At 31.7% G+C, this 21,420-nt stretch overlaps 1 protein-coding gene and 1 long non-coding RNA gene across 7 annotated transcripts; one reads left to right on the forward strand and one right to left on the reverse strand.

Moving 5' to 3' along the window:
• Positions 1-672: 672 nt before the first annotated feature.
• LOC107413651 (uncharacterized) lies at positions 673-10,353 on the reverse strand. The gene is made up of 16 exons (XM_048469933.2): positions 9,852-10,353; positions 8,884-9,059; positions 8,185-8,350; positions 7,985-8,037; positions 7,048-7,191; positions 6,808-6,912; positions 6,583-6,708; positions 6,177-6,377; positions 5,610-5,716; positions 5,338-5,500; positions 5,178-5,243; positions 4,233-4,326; positions 2,854-2,966; positions 2,443-2,513; positions 1,973-2,126; positions 673-1,503 (listed from the first exon to the last, which is right to left on the reverse strand). Exons 1-16 carry the CDS (start codon positions 10,186-10,188, stop codon positions 1,063-1,065), a joined length of 2,517 nt encoding a protein of 838 aa, XP_048325890.2. The 5' UTR covers positions 10,189-10,353; the 3' UTR covers positions 673-1,062.
• LOC125421558 (uncharacterized) lies at positions 10,324-19,336 on the forward strand. 6 transcript variants are annotated; one of them, XR_009640364.1, is made up of 3 exons: positions 10,324-10,439; positions 10,700-16,430; positions 18,702-19,336. It is a non-coding gene; the product is annotated as an uncharacterized LOC125421558 (long non-coding RNA). The 6 variants fall into 6 exon arrangements; XR_009640366.1 differs by having other exon boundaries at positions 10,700-12,278; XR_009640361.1 differs by having other exon boundaries at positions 10,700-17,317; positions 18,702-19,335.
• Positions 19,337-21,420: the final 2,084 nt, after the last annotated feature.

The raw sequence follows: 21,420 nt of genomic DNA on the forward strand, positions 1-21,420 counted from the left end.
GAAACGAATCCTCTGACAAAAAAAAAAAAAAAAAAAAAAAAAGAAAATTATAGGCAATATTATTAATTAATTGGTTTTAGACAGGATATTTAGAAAACTAATTTTTTTGCAAACCCTTCCAACTTTAGTATCCCATAAATAGCAATTCACGTTCCCACTGCACTTGCTTTAAAAGTTATTACTTACCCAACTCACATTATAAACATTCCCCTAGAACAGAAAATGTGGCACAAACATTTTGTGAGATACACCACAGAGAAAAATCGTGCTGAGAATACCTTTCATGCCAAAAATTTAGCAAACAATGCTGTAATTAGACATTAAATTGAGGATACCTATTTCCATACCATGTTTAAATACAAGATGGATCTAGTATGCCATAAGCAACAAATGAACTGAAAAATACATTTTATGTAACCCAGCATGTGAAAGATGAAGATGGAACCAGAATTCAAATGCTTTTCCCAATCAATCAACAAGGAGTTAATCACTTTTGGCTTATCAACCAATTATTAAATACCAAAAATATATTTGCTTTTATGTGCAACTTGGAAATATCTCCATTTTCCAACAAAAAATCGCAATTTTACCAATTCATGACATAAGCTTATATTTGCCTCTCTAGAAAGCATGGAACAAAATTCGACATGGACATTAAGGACATGCTAAAAATATCTTCAGAAATATGACAGTTTTTTAATAGGCAAAGAGCTATACATGTAAGACATGTTGAGAGTGCACATAGCCATCTATATCTTTACATTTGAAAACTTTCCAATTCTTACCTTCAATCCACCCTTTTCCCAAACATATTTCGATTGCTAATGTTGATGCAGCCTAGTAGTTGAGGTTACATAATATTTGAGGAAGAATTGGTTTTGGCCCTGAATCCTGGGTACAAGAACGGAAGCTTTATCTGATCCTGTATCAATCTGCCCAGGAAATTCTACATTCTCTTAAAAAATTTAGCTAGATTAGGATGTTCTGTCAAGAAAAACTTGCACTCGATGCCTTTGTTCAATCTCCTTCGACTGGGGCACCGCCAGCATTCAATCTGAAACTTCACGCTCCTATTGCATATCGCTTGGGAGCAATGGATATTGGGCCCAAATAGGCTTCAGATAAAGATACTACAACACGATGACAAGCTAAAGCTGATGCGGTGACAAACATGATGAAAGAGACCCAGAAGAACCTCAGCATTAACATTGGATCTCTCCTAGCAGAATTTAGTATATTTGAGAAAATTACTTTGAGCCGTCGATCTCTTAAGAGGGAATGATAATCATATATTGGTGTCGATAATCTGGAAGACGGACCTAAATCTCTGGTGTCAGTCCCACTTTCCAACTTCACATGGGAACTATATTGAGTTCTTCTTACACCTTGTCCAAACGCTTTAAGAATCCCTTGGCATAATATGTCAGCAATAACCCCACAAAGTTGCTGGCGGAAGAATTTTGCCTCCTTGGATACCACTGCTTTAACCAATGAGGCTCCATCCTGTTAATTAAAATAAAAAATGAGTATCAATTTCGAATAATGAGAGTAATAGTCAACGGAGATGTAAAAAAGTCATCGAGTTTCACAAATTTTAACCCTCCATTTGTGTTTCTCATTGTTTTCATAGAGATGGTACTAATGGAAAATTCTAAGTCCAAATTGATTCAGGTATAAATGATAAGAAAGAAGTGATGACAAACAAAGCCATAGAAAAATATATAATTCTCAATGAAAAATAAATATTTAAGGTAATAAGTAATTTTCTCAACACAATTAAGAGATGGACCTAGTATTTACACAAGAAAATAATTCTAGACAGGTGAGAAGAAAAAAGAAAGGTGCAGAATAAAGGCCACAGTCCTAGCTGGATTAGATGCAGTAATTCATAAACTGGAATAAAACTTAACATATCCTGGAAAGGAAAGCGATATATATGCAGGAGGAAAAAGTCCACATAAATGAAACTCACAGCAGTCATCAAGAGTCTTCTCAGGACAACACCATCTTGGGACAGAAGAAGCCTCAAGATCAAGTTTGCCACATCATATACACCACTGGTCCCATTTGTTAAGTAATCAATGGAATTCTCACCCTTTGGTGCTGTTAACTGGAGCAAGCCTTTCCTGCAAGCAAGAGTTGAAATAGAAACTAAACTAGAAAGCACTAAAAAAATAGCTATGACTTATAAATTAAAAAACATTAAACAGCATGGATCATTTATGGTAGACAACGCTAGCTGAGACATAGAAGGGTGTTAAACATTGATGGACAAATTACTTTTTCCCTTCTTTTCAATTTCAACATTGCCATAAAGTTACAAATCCAAACTTCCTTGTGTTCTTGTGCACATCATTGACTTACATGGAACTATTATTCTATGAGGAATTTTCTTTTAAGAAAAAGAATCGTCGAGCAAGAAGATCACAAAAAATAACATACCTGGTTGCACCTATTCTTAAGAATAGAGAAAGCCTTTGCCACCGGAACTCCTTCTTTTTGTTTAAGACCACCTGAACATGAGCAGAAATATTCCAAATAAATAATTATAATCAGCTTAAGGAGGACCAGGAGACATGTTCCATGCAGAATTCAGGAATTGAATGGTGATTAATAAAATTCAATCTTTGTCAATATAGTGAAAAAAATGTCCATTGTCATAATAATTCCTGCCTAATGTTATAAAAGAGGTATACAAGCATCAAGCAGAATTTCAAATTTCATGCTTGTCTGCTACCAATATCCTCCAAATCTTAACCACAGGCTATGGATTTTAGACTTCTAATATAACCAACAATATGCATCATAGGACTCATTTAACATTATAATAACTTGATGGATACACAATTATACCGAATGTAGAATTTTTCTTGTTTCGGCTGAATTTTCAGTAAGAAGCTTCCGACAAACATAAGGGTATGCAGCTTCAAACGTCTTGAAATTTTTATCTGCAGCTAATGCAAGACCTGATAGAACATAATGGAAAGAATTAGTAATTTAAATAGATTGTCATAAGTAGGCACTTTTTGGATAAAAGAAGTATAACGGTATTAATGACTAACCACATATAATGCATGGTGCCATAAAAAATATTCATTAGCTAATTAGTAAGAAAAAAAAAAAAAAAAAGAAGAGAAAAGGAACAAAAAACAAAAATTAAAAATAACATTAAAAGCTGAAATGAGGAACATTTTAGGCCTTTAATGCATCAAGAGTGAGACCAAAAGCAAATGCAGATCTATAAATTCATGACCATAATGCAACTGCAAGGAGGATAAGGCCTTGAAACTGGAGAAAGGAAACGGCTGGGGCTTTGATGAATTTTAAATTGTCAAATCAGAGGCCCAACAAAGATAAATCGTGTGTGATATCTCTGGTCTTGCGTAATTTCTAATAGCATGACAAATCAAACTTTTGAGCCAAATATTCATTGAGAAAAAGTACTTCCTTCCTCTGCTTGCTTTTGTAAATTTACAAACTTCAGTAGGTCCTTTTCCCACTAAAAGAAGATTTCCGTTCAGAAAAATGTAATTGTTCTCTGATTAATATACATATTTAATTAGAATGCCAACATATAATAAGATCATATAAACTTCAGAAGCTTTTTCTAATTTAGTTTTCTTTTTTATTTTCTATTTTTTATTTTATTCCAAAACAGCAGCTTCCTATGTTACAGAAAAGTTTCACCAGCTCTCATTATGGGTCACAAAAAGGTACACATACATATGTCTGGCAAAAAAGGGTAAAAAGAATTAAAAAAAAAAAAAAGAAAATGAATGGGAAAAATAAAGAAAATACTACAATTATGTTTTTTAATTTCAAACTTTCCAATATTTCCATTTAAATGAGAGACCCTGATAGTCTTAATGTAACTGTCAAACATTTCATTTTCTGGCGAAAGTAAATGCCACATGCATCTATTTGGACCAGCAAGAGTACTAAGAAAAATCACAAGCATAACTTTAAAGAAAGAAAAAAACTGGTGATCATCTTGTTATTTTCCAAAAAAATCTGCTTTTTCTTAGCAAACTATGAAATTTGAATTTTGTATCTTAGAATGAAAGTACAAAATAACCTTTCATATTTTAGAGTCAAAAGAAGGTTTCATTACTAAAAATAATTGAAAAATAAAAAGTCAATAAAATATTAGTATTTACCAATACAAGAACTATGCATGGCAATGTTTATAACATGTAAAACTCCTATAAACTTGAAAAATATGCTAGACTTACCTTCCAATGAAGCAAGAGAACGCAGGAGAAGCGTATAGTATGGTGGCATGCGGAAATGATACTTCAGGGCTACAGACCAGATTTTACCCAATACCTTTGAAAGAAAGTCATACAAATAATCAGCCAATAACAAGTTCACACAAGCCCACGCCAAATTGTTTAGACAATGTTAAGTTTTAATTCCTAAATACTATTTATTTATTTTGAGTGAATGAAACAATGATTTTCACATCATCTTTGCATTGTTGCACATGTACTCAAGATGGAAACACTTGGCTAGCTGCTTGCTAAGGAGTAGATTTGCAGGGGGGGAATGGGACAATTAAAGGAACTTTAATTTTAAAACTTTGGACAGTTACTCCTAAGTTTCTTCTATACAAATCAACACTCGTACATAGTAATTTTAACACATTACATTTTTAATGGTTATTCTTAAAATCTATGAAGTTAGTACATTTACTTGTTAAGTCTTTGAACTGAATAATGGCTATTGATAATTCTTTGAAGTTATTAAATTTATAAATCAGTAAAAGCTATCTTCATATACTTATTTGACAATTATTTTAACTACCCCCACAGTAAATGCGGCCTCGCATATAGCATTATTTTGAAGATGATAATAATGTGAGAAGCACTGAAGAAATTTTACCGTCACTTTTGAGAATGAAAGATAAATGATAATAATCTTTTGATGCTCCATTAAGAAGATGATCATTTGATCATCTGAGAAGATATATGTATAGTTTTAAAAAATCCATAAGGGTGAGAGACTACCATTGAGTCCTTAAAAGTGAGTCAGTTATTATATTGCACATTCGTTTCTCTTCGAAGAGTAAATCTCCCCACCAGATAGAAATTGAGAGGCATAAATCTAGTTTACCGATTATAAAAAGAAACTGACACGCATAAAAATAAAAACAAGTATTCTAAAAACGAGTTTATCACCCTGCTGAACTTCACATCAGGAATCCCATCTCTGAATTCTACTTCTCCCAAAGATGATTCCAGATCCTGAAATATAGTTTCAGCTCAAATAAGTTATTTTTCAGTTGCACAATATTAGCACAATGCTACAAAACTCAAACCAGATGAGCTGATATGATACCATTGTAACACGTAGAATGTTAGTTCCTGGCCTTACAACATCCATTTCAGTCAGAGCACGGACAAGAGATTCCCAGTCCCCATTTACTATGTGCACTATGGATGCGAGCATGGCAAACTGATGTTTCTTTTCCATTCGACAAAGCAAACCAAAATCCAGAAAACTGGAACATAAATTATGAGGAGAACTTAAAAAAATGCAATTGCATTGACAGATGTTCTGATACAGAAAGGGAAAAACGTATCCAAGAATAACTGCAAGCAAAAAGCTACCCTATTTCTCCTGAGGATGTGTAACGCAGATTTCCAGGATGTGGATCAGCATGCAATAAGCCTGTTTCAAGGAGTTGGACTAGTGACGCCTCCACTCCTTTGTTAACCTAGATTAAAGAAGAAATATCAATTAAGAAACATATTATGATGATATAAAGTCTGGCTGCATCACAGTTTAGTACCGAGACAATCAGACATTTATAAAAGCAATTTAGCACATAAAGGCATTGAAAGCATTAACTGACCAAAGAATCAAATTTAACTGTAGAATGAACTCAACATGAAATCATAGCTTCAAGTAAACTATTGAAAGTAGGATCCAAAAATCTTGTCTTATTATATAATCAAGGGGTATCATCAGGGTTATCATGAGTAGGATTGTATTTTTGACAATCATATTACATAAACCATATCCTTTTTATTGTTGAAACTTGCCAGTTCTAACCAATACACTCCAAATTCATTATTGGCTCTGTATTCACGTAAAATCAAAGAACTTCAACAACTGTCATATATGATTATTAATCCGAAAGTTACTAGAATATTGCGATTGTCATCGTCACATACCAGATCAAGAAGTCGCCTTTTTGCATCAAATCTCTTCCTTTCAGAATATGCAGAGCCATAATCAACGGAGCTTCCAGTAGACAGAGAGAGTAAATCAGTTGGACTTTCACCAGCCATCCATTCCATTGTCAGAACTCTTTTTCGACTTAAATGGTGAAATACTTTTGGCACACGCAGGAATGTAAAGGAAGAATGAGCTTCCTGAACAAACATCAATAGTTATTAAATTGCAGGATCACATTATTTAGGAAATCTTTTTTGTTAAGGATTATTTAAGGAAATTAACTTTGCAATAAAAAATAAATCTTATGATATTAATTCCAATAGTAGGAAAGCCTCATATTCATCTATGCCAATTTTTTATCAATAAAGAAGAACAGTATGCAATGAGAGTTGCAATTAATACCTGAAATTTGGAAGCATTTTCTGCTTCCAGAGTATAGTCTAATTCCCCAACTAAACCTTTCCCAAGCTCATCAGCATATAAACGCAGGTCATTTTTTCTTTTTGCTATCTTTTGTAATAGCCCAAGCTGAAACAGGTAAAAAAGGAATTGAATCCACTGGATCCATATATATATATATATACACATGCATATATAGACACGAGGCTAATAGAAGCCAACACAAACCCCAAGGCGAAGAATATATATGTCGCGCACAACCACATGGCGCATTTTAGGCCGCTGAACCTTAACAGCAACATTAAATCCATCAAGTGTCTTCCCACGGTATACCTAGAATGAGTGTCACGTAACGAAAGAAATTACTTCAGACCAGAAATTTTGCACACAGATAAGGTATATAAGTAAGCTTGTATATACTAGATTAAAATATTTTCAACCACCAGTAATAGCTGTATAAAGAGCCACCTGACCAAAAGATGCAGCAGCTACTGGTTCCTCAGAAATGCAACTAAACAATGATTCCACAGGATATCCTAATTCTTCCTCAATAATTTTCATAGCTACGTCCCTGGGAAAAGGAGGAATTTGATCATGCAGCTCAGACAATGCCTGCAATCATAAATTGAAACCAAGAGAAGAAAAATATAAAATAATCTTGAAGTTGACTTTATGAGAAAGTCATCATGATCTTTCATGACAGGTATAAAATGCAAGACGCTTTGCATCAAGGAAATTGTCATTAACATTATGGTCTGTTTTAAAAAAATGCCTTCTATTGGATTGATTACATTGTAATTTAAGCTTTCAAAGTTAACGATAAGTTGCGTTACTTAACATGGTATTAGGGCAAGACTGTCTGGCTTTTTTTTTTTTTTTTTTTTTTTTTCTCCCTGTTACTTTGTTGCATTATGCATGTAAATCACAAATTTGTTCCTAGTTACAGTTCCACATATTAGCATGATTATTAAAATATGTTTTGTGTCTTGATATAAATGTTGGATTCGCCCCCTAAAAACCAAGCTTTCCAACGTTCATGGTAGCAAAAACTTATTATCTAAGCCATTAAGCCACATAAAGTGTCTCAAGCATTATGATAATAATTATAAATAACAGGAAAAACAGAAGATAGATCCATAATATTGCTTCACAACAACATTACAAAGGATTATAGTATTCATCTCGTCCCAATATAATTATTGAAAATAGTGGAAAATAAGTTTCAAAACTGAATGGTTCCCACATATGTAGTACCAGTATTAGAAGAACAAATGAGAAGCAATTTGGTTTCAGTATAAAAGATATATAATGCTCTAGCACTGAAACTACGCCTCTCCATGCCAGCAGAAAATATATCGATGAAAAAATATTACAAAATAATCAGGAGAATAATCATTTATCTAACCTTGGTAATTTCAGTACCAATAATGTCTGGCCTTGTGGCAAGGGACTGACCAACTGCATCAGCAAGCAAATGCATGTAACTAGCATATTGGTAATCTTGTGACTGCAGAAGAAAAATAAAAGCTCTAGTATACAATTTAAAGAACAATAGACAAAAATGAAAAGGGAAAGAGCAGAGTAAAATAAGATAACACTGTTAACCTTTAATAAAAGTGGGACCTAGGTTAAGCATTGTTTCTTTCAACACCATTCCAAAATCATATTGTGATATGTTCCCATCAACATTCTTATCAGTACTTTGTGTTAAGGAGTTTCTGATCGCTGATGTTCGAATTCTGATTGCAGCAGAGGCAAAGGAGGACAGTACCTTCCAGTACACAACATAGTAAAAATACGCTTTCAGAAAAAAATATAGTAAATCAGATATCCATATATTTTTAAGTCATTCACTAACTAATTTTTCCAAGTTAGATTAGAATTAGGAAAAGTAAAAGGAGGAAAACAATGTTAAAAGAGCAAAGAGTTACAGCCTTAGATTAGAATTATGAAAAATAAAAGGAGGAAAACAATGTTAAAAGGGCAAAGAGTTACAGCCTACAAGCCTTGGGAATTATAGTTGTTTGGAACTGCATAAAAAACCAACCAGATGGCCCAGACTGTGGTCTAAGCACCACCAGCCATCATTAAGGGTGACTTTCATCAAAACAAATTGAAATACTTTGTTTCTAATGGAAAAGTTTCAAGTAAAGTAAGCAATTTGTTTCTAATGGAAAAGTTTCAAGTAAAGTAAATATGAGATTAGACAGCATAACACTTTTAGTTAGTCAAGAAGCAAAATTGTAGGATATTGCATTGTATTATTCATGATAACTTGAGAATGTATTAGATTGTTTTAACTACCTCTAGAAGTCTAAGTGCCACCACATGAGGCCTGCAATTAAAATAGTCGGAAACACTTTGTGGATCATAGACTTCAGGAAGTGGCTTCGACCAGATCTTAGACAGATAATAAAAATAAGCAGCATATGCTTCCATGGCTTTGAGATCAGCCATCAAAAGGTCGATTCCGGATAGATCTGTCAGAAGGTGACTTTCAATTTGAATACCAGCTAAAAGATAAGGCAATTAAAGATACTCTCACTAGAATCATATAAGATTATGTTATTACATATTTAAGCCACACCGACATGCAGACAACCTTTCAAGAGTATTATCCAAGCATTTGCTGTCGATGAATTGGACCTATTACGGCAGTCCAGCTCTTATAAATATATAAAATGGGTTTTCCACAAAAGCCCACCTGAAGATTTACACCAACTATCATGACAGCAACCACTTTCATTAACTTTCCAAGGTAGGAAAGGGGAATGCAAATGATAGTTGGAGCTTCGAAGTAGGCAGGGAAAGTATTTGCTACTAGTCCTATAGAAATTTAGGAACTAATCACAGAGCTTATAATTTAAAAAAATAAAAATAAAAAAAAGAAGCAGAAAAAAAAAAGAAAAAAAAAATTAGACATTTTCGTAGACCATTTTAATTCCCACGTATAAATGTTGATTGGGTATGAAAAAAAAATAAATTTCACATGGATAGCTCAATTTTAAATCCTTGTAAATCAGATAGAGCTCAAATTCTGTTGTCAATTCCACATATACAGTTAATAGAGCTATATTCCACAATCAAACGAACAACTTTAATTCCACATTCGCTTACCCAATGACTAAAATGGTTTATTACTATAATAAACAATACACCCATTAACTTAAAACTCCCAAAAATTGCACTTTAAAGATAAAAAAAAGAAAAAAAAATTCTCAAAATCCTTAGAAATTCAAGAGTAGGCAATGTGGAAATTAATAAGCAAAGACCTGGATAACAAGGCTGAGGCCAAGAAGGAGGTGGTTCAGGAGGAGCATGAGGGTCTTCCAAATTCCGAAGCCACAAAGCGTCGTCTAGGGTTTTCGTTACCTGCGGGATTCGAAGGGCATCGTTGGCCCACTCAATCCCTTTACCAATCCCCTTCTTCAGAAACTCTACGTCTTTACGAACCACCCAAGCCAAATGCCCGAAATCCCCAATAGACCAACCCCGCTTCTGCTCTCCCTTCGACGTCGTCGTTTTGGAAGTCCGCGCCGTCCACATAACCGACACACGCGTCAACGACGACGTCGTTAAAGATGCTGCCGTCGCTGCTACCATCGCCATCTGCGAGAGTGTTGGCAAATAGCAAATGGCAAATGGCAAATGGCAACCACTTAGTACGGTAATGGAGATTACTTTTGAATTAATAAAAATTTGAAAATTTTTTTTATTTTAAAATTTTTATTTTTTACGGACAGTGATGGTGTGGTGGTGGTGAAGAAGATGAAGGAGTGAATGAGCGAGAGAAAGGTTTCGTCAATGGGTGGCTCAGAATCAGTGCAAAAGCAGAGACAGAGAGTGAGAGAGAGGATCAGGTGAGTTCATGTGTACGTGAGCTCTAACAAGCTGTGTGTGTGTGTGAGGCTGTGTTTGATCCAGCCATTTCGAACCGGTAGTGTGTGGACGTGTTCACGAGCTAACCGTGATTTTATTTTTATTTTATTTATTTTACAGTTGACAGTTATTAAGCTGACCGTTAATTGCCTCTCAAACCAACGGTTTTGGCCTTTTTAATTAATTATTATGTTATCTTGTTTTTTTTTTTTTGAACAATTATGTTATCTTGTTTTTGCAGGGTTAATTTCATATAAACACTATCTTTATTTCAAATTATATCCAAAAATTCTAGATATTTCAAATTTACCTATGACAGTAATCAATTTATGTTAAATTTAACTAAAAAAGTCAAAAAAAGAAAAATGTGTAATTCACCGTCCATAAAAATGGGGAAAGCTGAATTTGTTGTCCATATACATAAGAAAATGTGCAATGTAATATATATTAATAAGAATATAAAAGAAAATATAGTTTAACTAAATAAATAAATTTAAATGTACTTTAACTAAATAAAATAAGATTAAATATTTCATTATTCTAAAAAAATTAATTATTCTTTTTAATTATTATTATTACTTTTTTTGGGGAATTTTACTCCTTTGGTATCCTCTTTCTTTTCTTTCCCTTTCTCGTCTACAATTCGATGCTGATTCATATATTCCAATCAAATATGAGCGCTGCCTCTTAAAATACAACTCTTTCATTTTTGAGAAGAGAAAAAAAAAAAAAGAAAAAAAAAAGAAAAAAGAAAAAAAAGAGGCCGTTGATCTGGTGCTAATGGCTTCTTCAATCAAGTTAATGTTGTTTAGCCAAACAACAAAGGAAAGCATATGCACAAAATCCACAGTTGTAGAAAATAAAAAAAAATTCTTTTTTATGTAAAAGAGGATTTATGAACAATTAATTTTTTTGTTTTTCTTTTTCCATTTAATACGTGGTTTTGTTTTCTTTGGTTTTTTTTGTGTAGAATCTTAGGAATCGGATATGTTTAAGCTTTGGACGGGTTTTTCTGTTTCTTTACTGGGATCTAATTTTTTTTATTTTTATTTTTTCTATTCTATTTAAGTGGTCATTTTGATGTATTTGATTATTATGGGTAATAGTCGACTTGGGATTGATGTTTACAAAAGTAAATCTCTAATTTTATAAAACTATTGTTATAATCGATTTAAAAATTATTGCTAGAATTTATATAAAATTATATTGTTTATGTCTTCTAGATTTTGATTAAGAGTTGTAATAGTAGTCAAATTATTTTCCGATTAATTAGGTAACAGTTACTTAGCTTGCTTGGGTTGCACTTTTTAAACAACATAGATGACTGTATAAATCTCAATAGTAGATGTGGTTAGAGTTTTGGTCAAATTGATTCTCCTATCATGTAGCACCTATCTACTTTTTATATAAAGTTAATTTGGTTGCAAATATTGTGCGACTTATTATTTAAAATTTTGTTAAATAATTCAATGGCTATTTTTTACAACTCCATAAATAGAAGCCTTCTTTTCCATTTGAAAACACAAAAAAACGTTGAAAAACAACGATTCTTTCTTCTTCTCTCAAAATATTCTTCTCTTAAATCCTCCATTTTTTTTATTATCAAATTACAAAATTATTATAAATTTTTACTACTATCAACTATATTTTTGGTATATATATATATATATATATTAAGCATTCGTGGAAATTGTTAACTGCACATAAGATTTCTGAAGAATCGTTCTATCTTGAGAGAGAAACGTTAGACAACTCAATACAGAATGAGGCGTATATTCTCCATGGACAACACATTTGCTTGCTTCGGTCAAACTAAACAGGTTATCCTAAACTCTAAATAATTGTTTGTTATTTTATTATTGTTGTTTAGCATTTGGTTTTTGTAAGTGTAATTTAGTTTTGCTATTTGCTTTATTTCCAACATTCTTAGAGAAGATATTCGGTTAGGATATTTGTTTTCATAGCATTTTATTTTACTATAGCATCTGTTGATTCTGTTTTTTGGAAACCTGAAATTTTTATGGTCAAAATTTCAAATGTTGGCAATAACAAATGAAATTTTGACTCACTACTTTGGGTCTTTATTATGTTATTCTTAAATCTTCAAAAGCAAAAGAAAATGTTTATAAAACTATTGGTTCTTCTAAATCTATTGTATCTTTAGATTCTGGTAAGGATTTCAGTAAGAATTCTCAAACTGTTCCTACTGTTGATAATTATGATGGAAAAGCTATGCTATGCCATGGTAGAATTTTGAGCGCTTTATTTGAAAATATTTAATGTATTTTACTAAATTTGCTTTTAAATTATAGGATGCATTGGAACAAAAAATATGGGGTTGAGGAGCTTAGTTTTAAAAGATATTTTGTTGAAAAAAGGTTTGATTTTCATATGGTTGATGGTAAATCTATTTATGATCAAATTCATGATTTTAAAAATATTGTTTTTGATATGAAAACTTTGATTAAAAATTTTCCTTCTTCTTGGTCCGATTTTTGAAGAATTCTAAAACAAAAATTAGAAAATTGTTTGTTTGTCTTAGGATAGAAGACAAACATCGTGACACTTTAAAATCTTTCAAAAATGAATTTCAAACCAAAGCCCATACCATTGAAAATTTGCATAAACCAAAAACCAAAGATTTTAAGGAAATTAGTTTTAACAAAAACCAAAATGCTAATAATTTAGAAAATTATTATTCAGAAAAAGATAGGTTCTTGTTGGGTTTGTGGCAAAACAAATCAAAAGGTCAAAGATTGTTTTTTTCAAAAAAGGAGTTACACAAAATACTCATGGATCGTTTGGCACAAAACCACAAGCATATGTCCTGTTGACAAATTCTTCCTCTCATGCTAATGCGTATTTTATATCTAGCTCATAAACAAATTTTAGTTTTGAATCAATGATTGGTGGATTGATTCAGGGGTTAATGTTCATGTTTGTTTTGATAAAAAATTATTTTGCTTCATATCAGGAATCAAACGCAAAAGCCATAAGCATGGAAAATGGAAATTTAGCTCGAATAATAGGAGAAGGACAAGTAAAATTGAACTTTTCTTCTGACAATTTTATTATTCTAGATGGTATTAAGCATGTCCCAAGTATTAGGAAAAATTTAGTTAGTATTTCTTTATTGGTTCAAAATGGTTACAAAGTTGTATTTGAGTCAAATGGAGTTATATTTATGAAGAATGTTTGTTTCATTGATAAAGGTTATTTGTATGATGGTTTGTTTAAACTATTATTAATTGCAATATGCATGATTTGTTTATTTTTTATACTTCTGTTGCGAATGTTGAATATTCTAATTTTTTTGATATGGTGGGCTTGGGCATGTTAATTTCCATTCTATTAAGAGAATGATGAATTTAGATCTTATTCCAAAATCTTCTTTTATTTTTGAAAAATGTAATGTTTGTGCTCAAGTAAAATAGCCTAGAAAACTTTTTAAATCTATTGAAAAAGAAACTACTTTGTTACAATTAATTCATAGTGATATATATATGTGATTGCAACAATATTTTGACTTGTGGTGGTAAATGTTATTTTATTATTTTTATTGATGATTTCTCTAAATATTATTATGTTTATTTAATTTATTATAAAATTAAATTATTTGATATGTTCAAGGTTTATAAGACCGAAGTAAAAAATTAGTTTGAAAAGAAAATAAAGATTTTGAGATTTAACAGAGGTGGTAAGTGTACTTCTAATGATTTGAATGAATTTTGTAAATCACATGCCATTAGTCATCAGGTATCTGTACTTTATTTATCACAATCAAATGATGCATCTGAAAGGAAAAATAGAACACTACTTGATATGGTAAATTCTATACTTATTACTTTTGGTTTGCCTAATAGTCTATGGGGTGAAGTTCTGCATATTTAATACTTAATAGAATACCTTATAAAAATTTTGATAAAACTCCTTATGAGCTTTGGAAAAATAGGAAACCTAATTTGAAATTTCTCAAAGTGTAAGGGTGTTTTGCAAAGGTAAGTACTTCTGTAAACAAGAGAAAATTTGATTCTAAAACTACTGACTGTGTTTTAATTGGTTATTCTTTAAATAGTATTACTTATAGATTTTTTATATTAAAATCTTATATTTTTTATTTTTCTATGAATACTATTATAGAATTTTGAGATGCTACTTTTTTTGAAAATATTTTTCCAATGAAAGATAAAATTTCAAAACAAGTTAGAGAAAACTCAACTTCTAATTTTATTCCTTTCGAAGATCAAATTAAACTTAAAAGGAGTAAAAGAAATAAAGTTGAGAAAAATTTTGGAAATGATTTTTTTAACCTTTTTGATCGAAAATGATCCTAAAACTTTTAATGAAGCCATGAGTTCTCTAGATGCTCATTTTTGGAAAGAATCTATTAATAGTGAAATAGATTCAATAATGAGCAATAATACATGGATTTTAATTGAACTTCTTCATGGTTGTAAAACAATTGCGTGCAAATGAATTTTTAGAAAAAAAAATTAAGAACTGATGGCTCCATTGAAAAATTTAAAGCTAGACTTGTTGCAAGAGGTTTTAAACAAAAAGAAGGTATTGATTTCTTTGATATTTATTCTCCTATTACTAAAATCACCACTATTAGAGTTTTAATTGCTTTGTTTGTCATTTATAAATTAGAAATTCACTAAATGGATGTCAAAACTGCTTTTTTGAATGGTGAATTAAATGAAAAGATTTACATGGATTAGCCTAAAGGTTTTGTTAGTCTTGGCCAAGAAAAGAAAGTTTGTAAATTAGGTAAATCTCTTTATGGTTTAAAATAAGTACTAAAGCAACGGCATAAAAGGTTTGATACTATTATTCTTTCTAGTGGTTTTGTTATTAGTGATGCTGATAAATGTGTTTATATTAAATTGTTAGAAAATGCATGTGTAGTTCTTTGTTTATATGTAGATAATATTCTTATTTTCGGTACAAGTTTAAATGTTATTAATAATACAAAATTGTTTTTGTCTAAGAATTTTGATATGAAGGATCTTGGCATTGCTAATGTTTTTTTAGGTATGAAACTAATAAAGTACGATGCAGATATTACTTTTACACATGAATATTATACTGAAAATTTATTAAAAAATATTACTTTTACACACAAATATTATACTAAAAATTTATTAAAAAAGTTGAACTTTTTTTATGTGAAGCCTGTGTCTACACCTTTTTATCCTAATTTAAAATTAACAAAAAATAAAGGTGATGTAGTATCACAGCTTTTATATTCTCAAATTAATGGTTCCTTTATGTATTTATCTAACTGCATCAATCTGATGTTTCTTATGCTGTTAATAGATTAAGCAGGTATACTAGTAATCCTAGTAGTAATCATTGGATTGTTATAGAAAGGATCTTTAAATATCTTAAAGCTACAATTGATTATGGTATTAACTATACTGGTTTTCCTGCAGTCTTGGAAGATTTTTGTAATGCTAACTGGATATCAAACTCAGATGAAACTAAAGCCACAACTAGTTATGTTTTTACTTTGGATGATGGTGCAATAGCATAAAAGTCAACAAAGAAGATTGTAATTTCAAGGTCAACCATGGAAGCTGAGTTCATTGTTTAGATTTTGCCAGTCATGAAGTTGAATAGTTGAGAAGTCTTCTAGCAGACATACCAATTTTGCCTCATCCAAGTCATGCTGTACCTTTGCATTGTGATAGTCAAGTAGCTACTGTAAAGGCAAAGAATAAAAATAATAATGAGAAGAGGAGACATATAAGGATTATATATAAAACTATTAAAAAATTACTAACACATGGTATTATTTCTCTTGATTTTTCAGATCTGAGAATAATATTGTAGACCTGCTTACAAAAAGCTTAGTGCGGGGGCGAGTTATTGAATCATCAAGGAGAATGGGATTGAAGGCTATAAGTATAGTCATTACAATGGACATCCAACCTTTGTGATTGGAAATCCCAAGAAAAAAGGTTCAATGGGTAAGAACGAAATAGGAATGTGACTATGAAGCACTATTTTATAATTGAGGAGAATTTTCTAGTTCCATTCCTATGGTGATAATGCTTAAAAATTGTGATGGTATAGGAAGAGTATAACTCTGAATGAAACCAAGGTATGTACCTTTGCAGGGAGTTGATCACATACTTCCCTTGGAGGTTTCACCTAAATGAGTATCGTAGTGTGGTTGCTATCGTGAGAAATCAAGCTGCTCCTTAAAATTACTCATAACACAAGATATGTGTGCATGACCATTAAAGTGCAAACCAGACTAGAACTCAAGAAGAATTACCGATATTGTGTGTATTGTAAGTAAAAATCTGGTTAAAAAAGCTAGTTCAAGACTTAATTCACTATGGTTCTTTCAGATGGAAACGTATAAATGCTAAGTGTTAGATCAAATCTAGAAGGTACCTGCACCCATTGTATAGTAAAAAAATGCTTAAAATATATATCTATATATATATATAGAGGCTAGCCTGAGGACTGACTGCATGTGTTATATGAGGACAAAAAATGTGATCAAAATGGTAGCCCTTCGATTTGCACAGCTGGCATCTATGGCTTAGCTTCTTTGCAACTCTCACATGAGAATGGCTGGCCAAATTTCCCCTAAGCCCTTCCTGCTCGCAGCAGCTCACATTCCTGCTCTCACCAACTCGAAAGGACTTTGTCAAAATTCCCAATCACACCAGCAGCAACCAACATTGTCATCCTTGCAAACCCACCAGATCACAGCACCATTGCCACAACATTGCCATCCTTGCAAACGCACCAGCTCGCACCACGATTGCCACCTTTCTCTGTACCCACCAGCTCGCACCTCTTCTACTATGCGTGTCTATATTCTAGCTCTTCATATCTGTGAGTGAGTGAGTTTATATTTTATAATTTTTGTTTTTCCATTCTGTTTTTATGTTGGCGATTCTATGTAGTCTTGCATAGTTGAAATTGTTAAATGTGGGATTGTGATTTGGGTTGAGAAATAACTTGAACGAAGGCCAATCTTCATGATGATTTTCTAAAATTTAGAAAATGATACTTTTCGCAGAAAGTTTGGAACCATTTTTGCAGAAAATGATACCTTTCTTCATTTCGCAGAAAGTTTGGAACCATTTTCAATTTTGTGATTGTGTTTTTTTTTTTTGTTTAATTTAGAAGCTAGCTTTTTTAAGTTTATAGCAGGCAAAAAGTCTTAACCATCAAGCACCAGATAATTATACACAACTATCCCTCTGAAACATCGTAAATGGTAATGACCACTGGTGTTTATAATCATTGAATACTCGATTCAAGGTTTGATCAAGTATAAAGAATCATACACTAAATTTTGTGTTGGTGTTATTTACTCACATACAGGTTTCATGGGTATAGAAATCAATACAAAGACATAAAATGTTGAGAAATGTAATAATAATAATAATAAGGGTACCAGAAGAAGTTGAGTGAAATTAAAGTGATGGAAAAGGAATTTTATGGACAACTCAACCTTCTGAAGTACTACTATGTTTTACTGCAAGGTGGATTGGCCAGGCGCATCCCATTACTTCAATGCATTCATGGACGAAAGGGATATTTGCACCACTTGTTTTTGGGGTATACAAATGGCCAATCCATGCATGCTATACAAGAGAAAAGAAGTTTGTTATAATTGGAACACCAAGTAATTTTATTTTGTAATTCCTATATCCACACACACACACACACACACACACACACACAAAGACATATGTATATATATCCTGTTGTGTTCCATTCCAAAAGTGCTTAGTTTAGTTTAGAATAAGAATTTTGAATAATTATAATCCCCTTAATATGCATGACACATAGAGTTAATAGATTAAATTGATGTCATTGCTTTTTATTTTTATTCTTTTAATAGCCTTTGCGTAGATTAGTTAACCTTTCATTGGTTAAAGCGCTATGGATCAATATTTTTTTTTCCCTTTATCTAGCAAAGATGTAATTATTTCATTGTTTTGCAACTTATATTTTTTCATTTTCATATGTACTATTAACCTTTTCGAACCCCATGATTCAGATTTATATATTTATTTTTTCTGTTGATGCATGCATATTTGTTTCTTTCATTATATAGTGTGCTGGATCAGCAACCATAATGCAAACTCAGCAGATTTTGGCTGAAGTGCTTTATTTTTTGCAACATTTTTCTCTTCTATTTAGAGACTAAACTTTCTTAAAATACAATAGATTACCACCTCTCATGATGGTTTTGCTTTGCTATCTACTAGGTTACAAATTGATCAATAGGAAGCTGGTTTGAGTGTAGAACAGTTGGAAGCAAATTCAGATTGTAGACAAGTTGAAGACATATCCTTGCTGTCACATTCAAAATCTGTGGATGATATTTACATTCCCCAAGTGGTCGAAAACTACAAACCAAAGGTTGGACAAGAGTTTGAATCGATAGATGGGGCACATGAGTTCTACATTAAATATGCAAAAGAGGCGGGGTTTAGTATTCATAGCAGTTCAACTAAGACATGTAAAGGTACAAATGAAGTTGTCATGAAAGAATTTGTGTTTTTTAAGGAAGGAGTATCTTCTATAAAGGATGGTGAGAGAAAAAGGTGTTGGCGGATAACAAGAGAAAATTGTAAAGTTAAACTTGCCGTGTTTATGTCAAAAATAGGGAAATTTTCCATCACTATATTTGTTGAAGAACATAGTCATCCATTATCAACCCCTCGAAGAGTGCATTTATCGAGGTCACATCGTAGTGTTTCTGAAGCCAAGGAATCACTAACCTTGTAGTTTTCAGCAGGAAATGTGCCAACTCATCAACAAATAAGCATTCTTGAATTTGAAGCTGGAGGTATAAAGAATATTAGGTGTACAACGAAGGATATATATAACCATGAAGCTAAGGTGCGGAATGAATTAACTTTTATTAAAAGCTGATTTTTTTTTTTGAAAAGTCAATTCTTATTAACTTTTATTAAAAGCTTATTTTAGAGTTTTGAAATACTTTTTAAAACCTGGTCAAACACTTTCGAAAGGAGTTTTTAAGCTTTAAACGTTGTTTTTAACTTCTCAAAAATATGCCACACAATTACAAACCTCTAAAAATCATATATTTGACAATTTTAAAAAAACACCGATCAAAATCATTTCCAAATAGGCATTTAATTTTTGTTATGTAGTGCAAACATAAACATGAGAAATTTTCCTTTTTATTTTTTTAATATCAGACAGATGCCAGATCCATTGAACACATTAAAAAAAAAAAAAATTTAATTGTCATTAAAATTTAAAAAATTAAACATTCTTAACTAATGAATATATATAAATGTATTAAAATAGTATGTTTTTTAATCTATTAAAATGAAATAGCCTTTCAACCTAAGATGCCAAAATTCATAATGGGTTGGAGATTATTTTAACCCAGACGCTGCTTTTTGCATGTGCCTTTTTAAGTGATGAAAGAATGGAATAATTTGTTTGGTTGTTTGAGTTATTAAAGGATAGCATGCCGACTAAAACCCAAAGATGATTATTACCGATCAAGATCCTACAATAACAAAGGCTATAGCTTAGAGCTTACCGAATACGTGTCATAGGTATTGTAGTTGGCACATACTTGAGAAGTTTTCTACGTATTGAAATGCAATCACCTATAGAGATTTTTATAAGGACTTCCAACAATGCATTTGGGAATTAGAATGCCCTAAAGAGTTTTAAAGAAAATGGATGACTACCATCGAGAAGGCAAGCCTATATGACAATGATTGGTTAAAATCAATATTTGAGCTACGTTCAAGATGGGTGCTTGCATACATTAACCATATATTCTCAGCTGGAATGTCAAGTAGCCAACGTGCGGAAAGCTCCCATGCATTTTTCAAGAAATATGTTTCGAAGAGAAACTTATTGATGGCTTTCATACTTCAATTTAATAGGGCGCTTGCACATCAACGTCACGAAGAGTTTGGGGCTGATCACATTGATATTAATGAGAAGCCTATTTTGGAAATTGCCATTGGAAATGGAAAAGCAAATGGCTGAGATTTACACACGCAAGATTTTTCTTAAGTTTTAAGATGAGTTGTGGCATAGCTTAGTAACAATGCCACAATTTGTTCATGAAAATGCTACACACAAAATGTGTGTGGTCAAGAGTAGTCCAAAAGAAGGTGTTGGTAGAGTGTGGGAAATTGCTTATGATAAAGAATTGGACTTTGCATCTTGTACATGTAAAAAGTTTGAGAGTGAAGGACTTCCCTATAGACATATATTGGCATTCTTACGACTATTTGGTAACATTCCTTGCCAAATCAATATATCATGAAAAGGTGGACTAGAGGTGCAAAATCACAGATAATAACCGATAAGCAAGGTGTTGAGATAAGTGGATAGTGTAGTTCAATGTTGACTAGTGAGCTAAACTATTTCAACTTGCTTCAGAAGTCATTGATAAGCAATACTAATGAAGAAGCAAGTGTAATTGTGAATGATGGTCTTCAAAGTTTGCTAGGCATTAGATGGTTTTTGACTAAGAATTGTAGTTGTAGTCAAACTATTTTCCTATTAATTAGGTAATAGTTACTTGTTTGGTTAGATTGCACTTTTTAAGCAACGTAGATTAACGTATAAATCGTATTCAATAGTAAGTGTGGTTAGAGTGTTAGTCAAATTGATTTTCCTATCTTTTAGCACCTGTCTACTTGTTATATTGGTTGCAAATATTGTGTAACTTATTATCTAAAATTTTGCTAAGTAGTTCAACAACTCTATAAATAGAAGCCTTCTTTTCCATTTGGAAACACACAAAAACATTGAAAAACAACTATTCCTTCTTCTTCTCTCAAATCCTCTATATTATTTTTATTATCAAATTACAAAATTATTATAAATTTTTACTACTATCAACTATATTTTTGGTATATATATATATATATATTTTGCTTCTAAAGAGTTCGTGGGAATTTTTAGTTGTATATAAAATTTCTG

The sequence above is a fragment of the Ziziphus jujuba genome, chromosome 8 (assembly GCF_031755915.1).
Source record: "Ziziphus jujuba cultivar Dongzao chromosome 8, ASM3175591v1".
In the NCBI taxonomy this organism is placed as follows: Eukaryota; Viridiplantae; Streptophyta; class Magnoliopsida; order Rosales; family Rhamnaceae; genus Ziziphus; species Ziziphus jujuba.

What these genes read in the sequence shown, in the direction of transcription:
- LOC107413651 (XM_048469933.2), bottom strand. Translation starts at nt 10,188, where the DNA reads ATGGCGATGGTAGCAGCGACGGCAGCATCTTTAACGACGTCGTCGTTG. An exon ending in CTGCTGCATCTTTTGGTCAG is followed by an intron (nt 6,913 to 7,047) that starts GTGGCTCTTTAT and finishes CACTCATTCTAG; the next exon opens with GTATACCGTGGGAAGACACT. An exon ending in ACATCCTCAGGAGAAATAGG is followed by an intron (nt 5,501 to 5,609) that starts GTAGCTTTTTGC and finishes TTTATGTTCCAG; the next exon opens with TTTTCTGGATTTTGGTTTGC.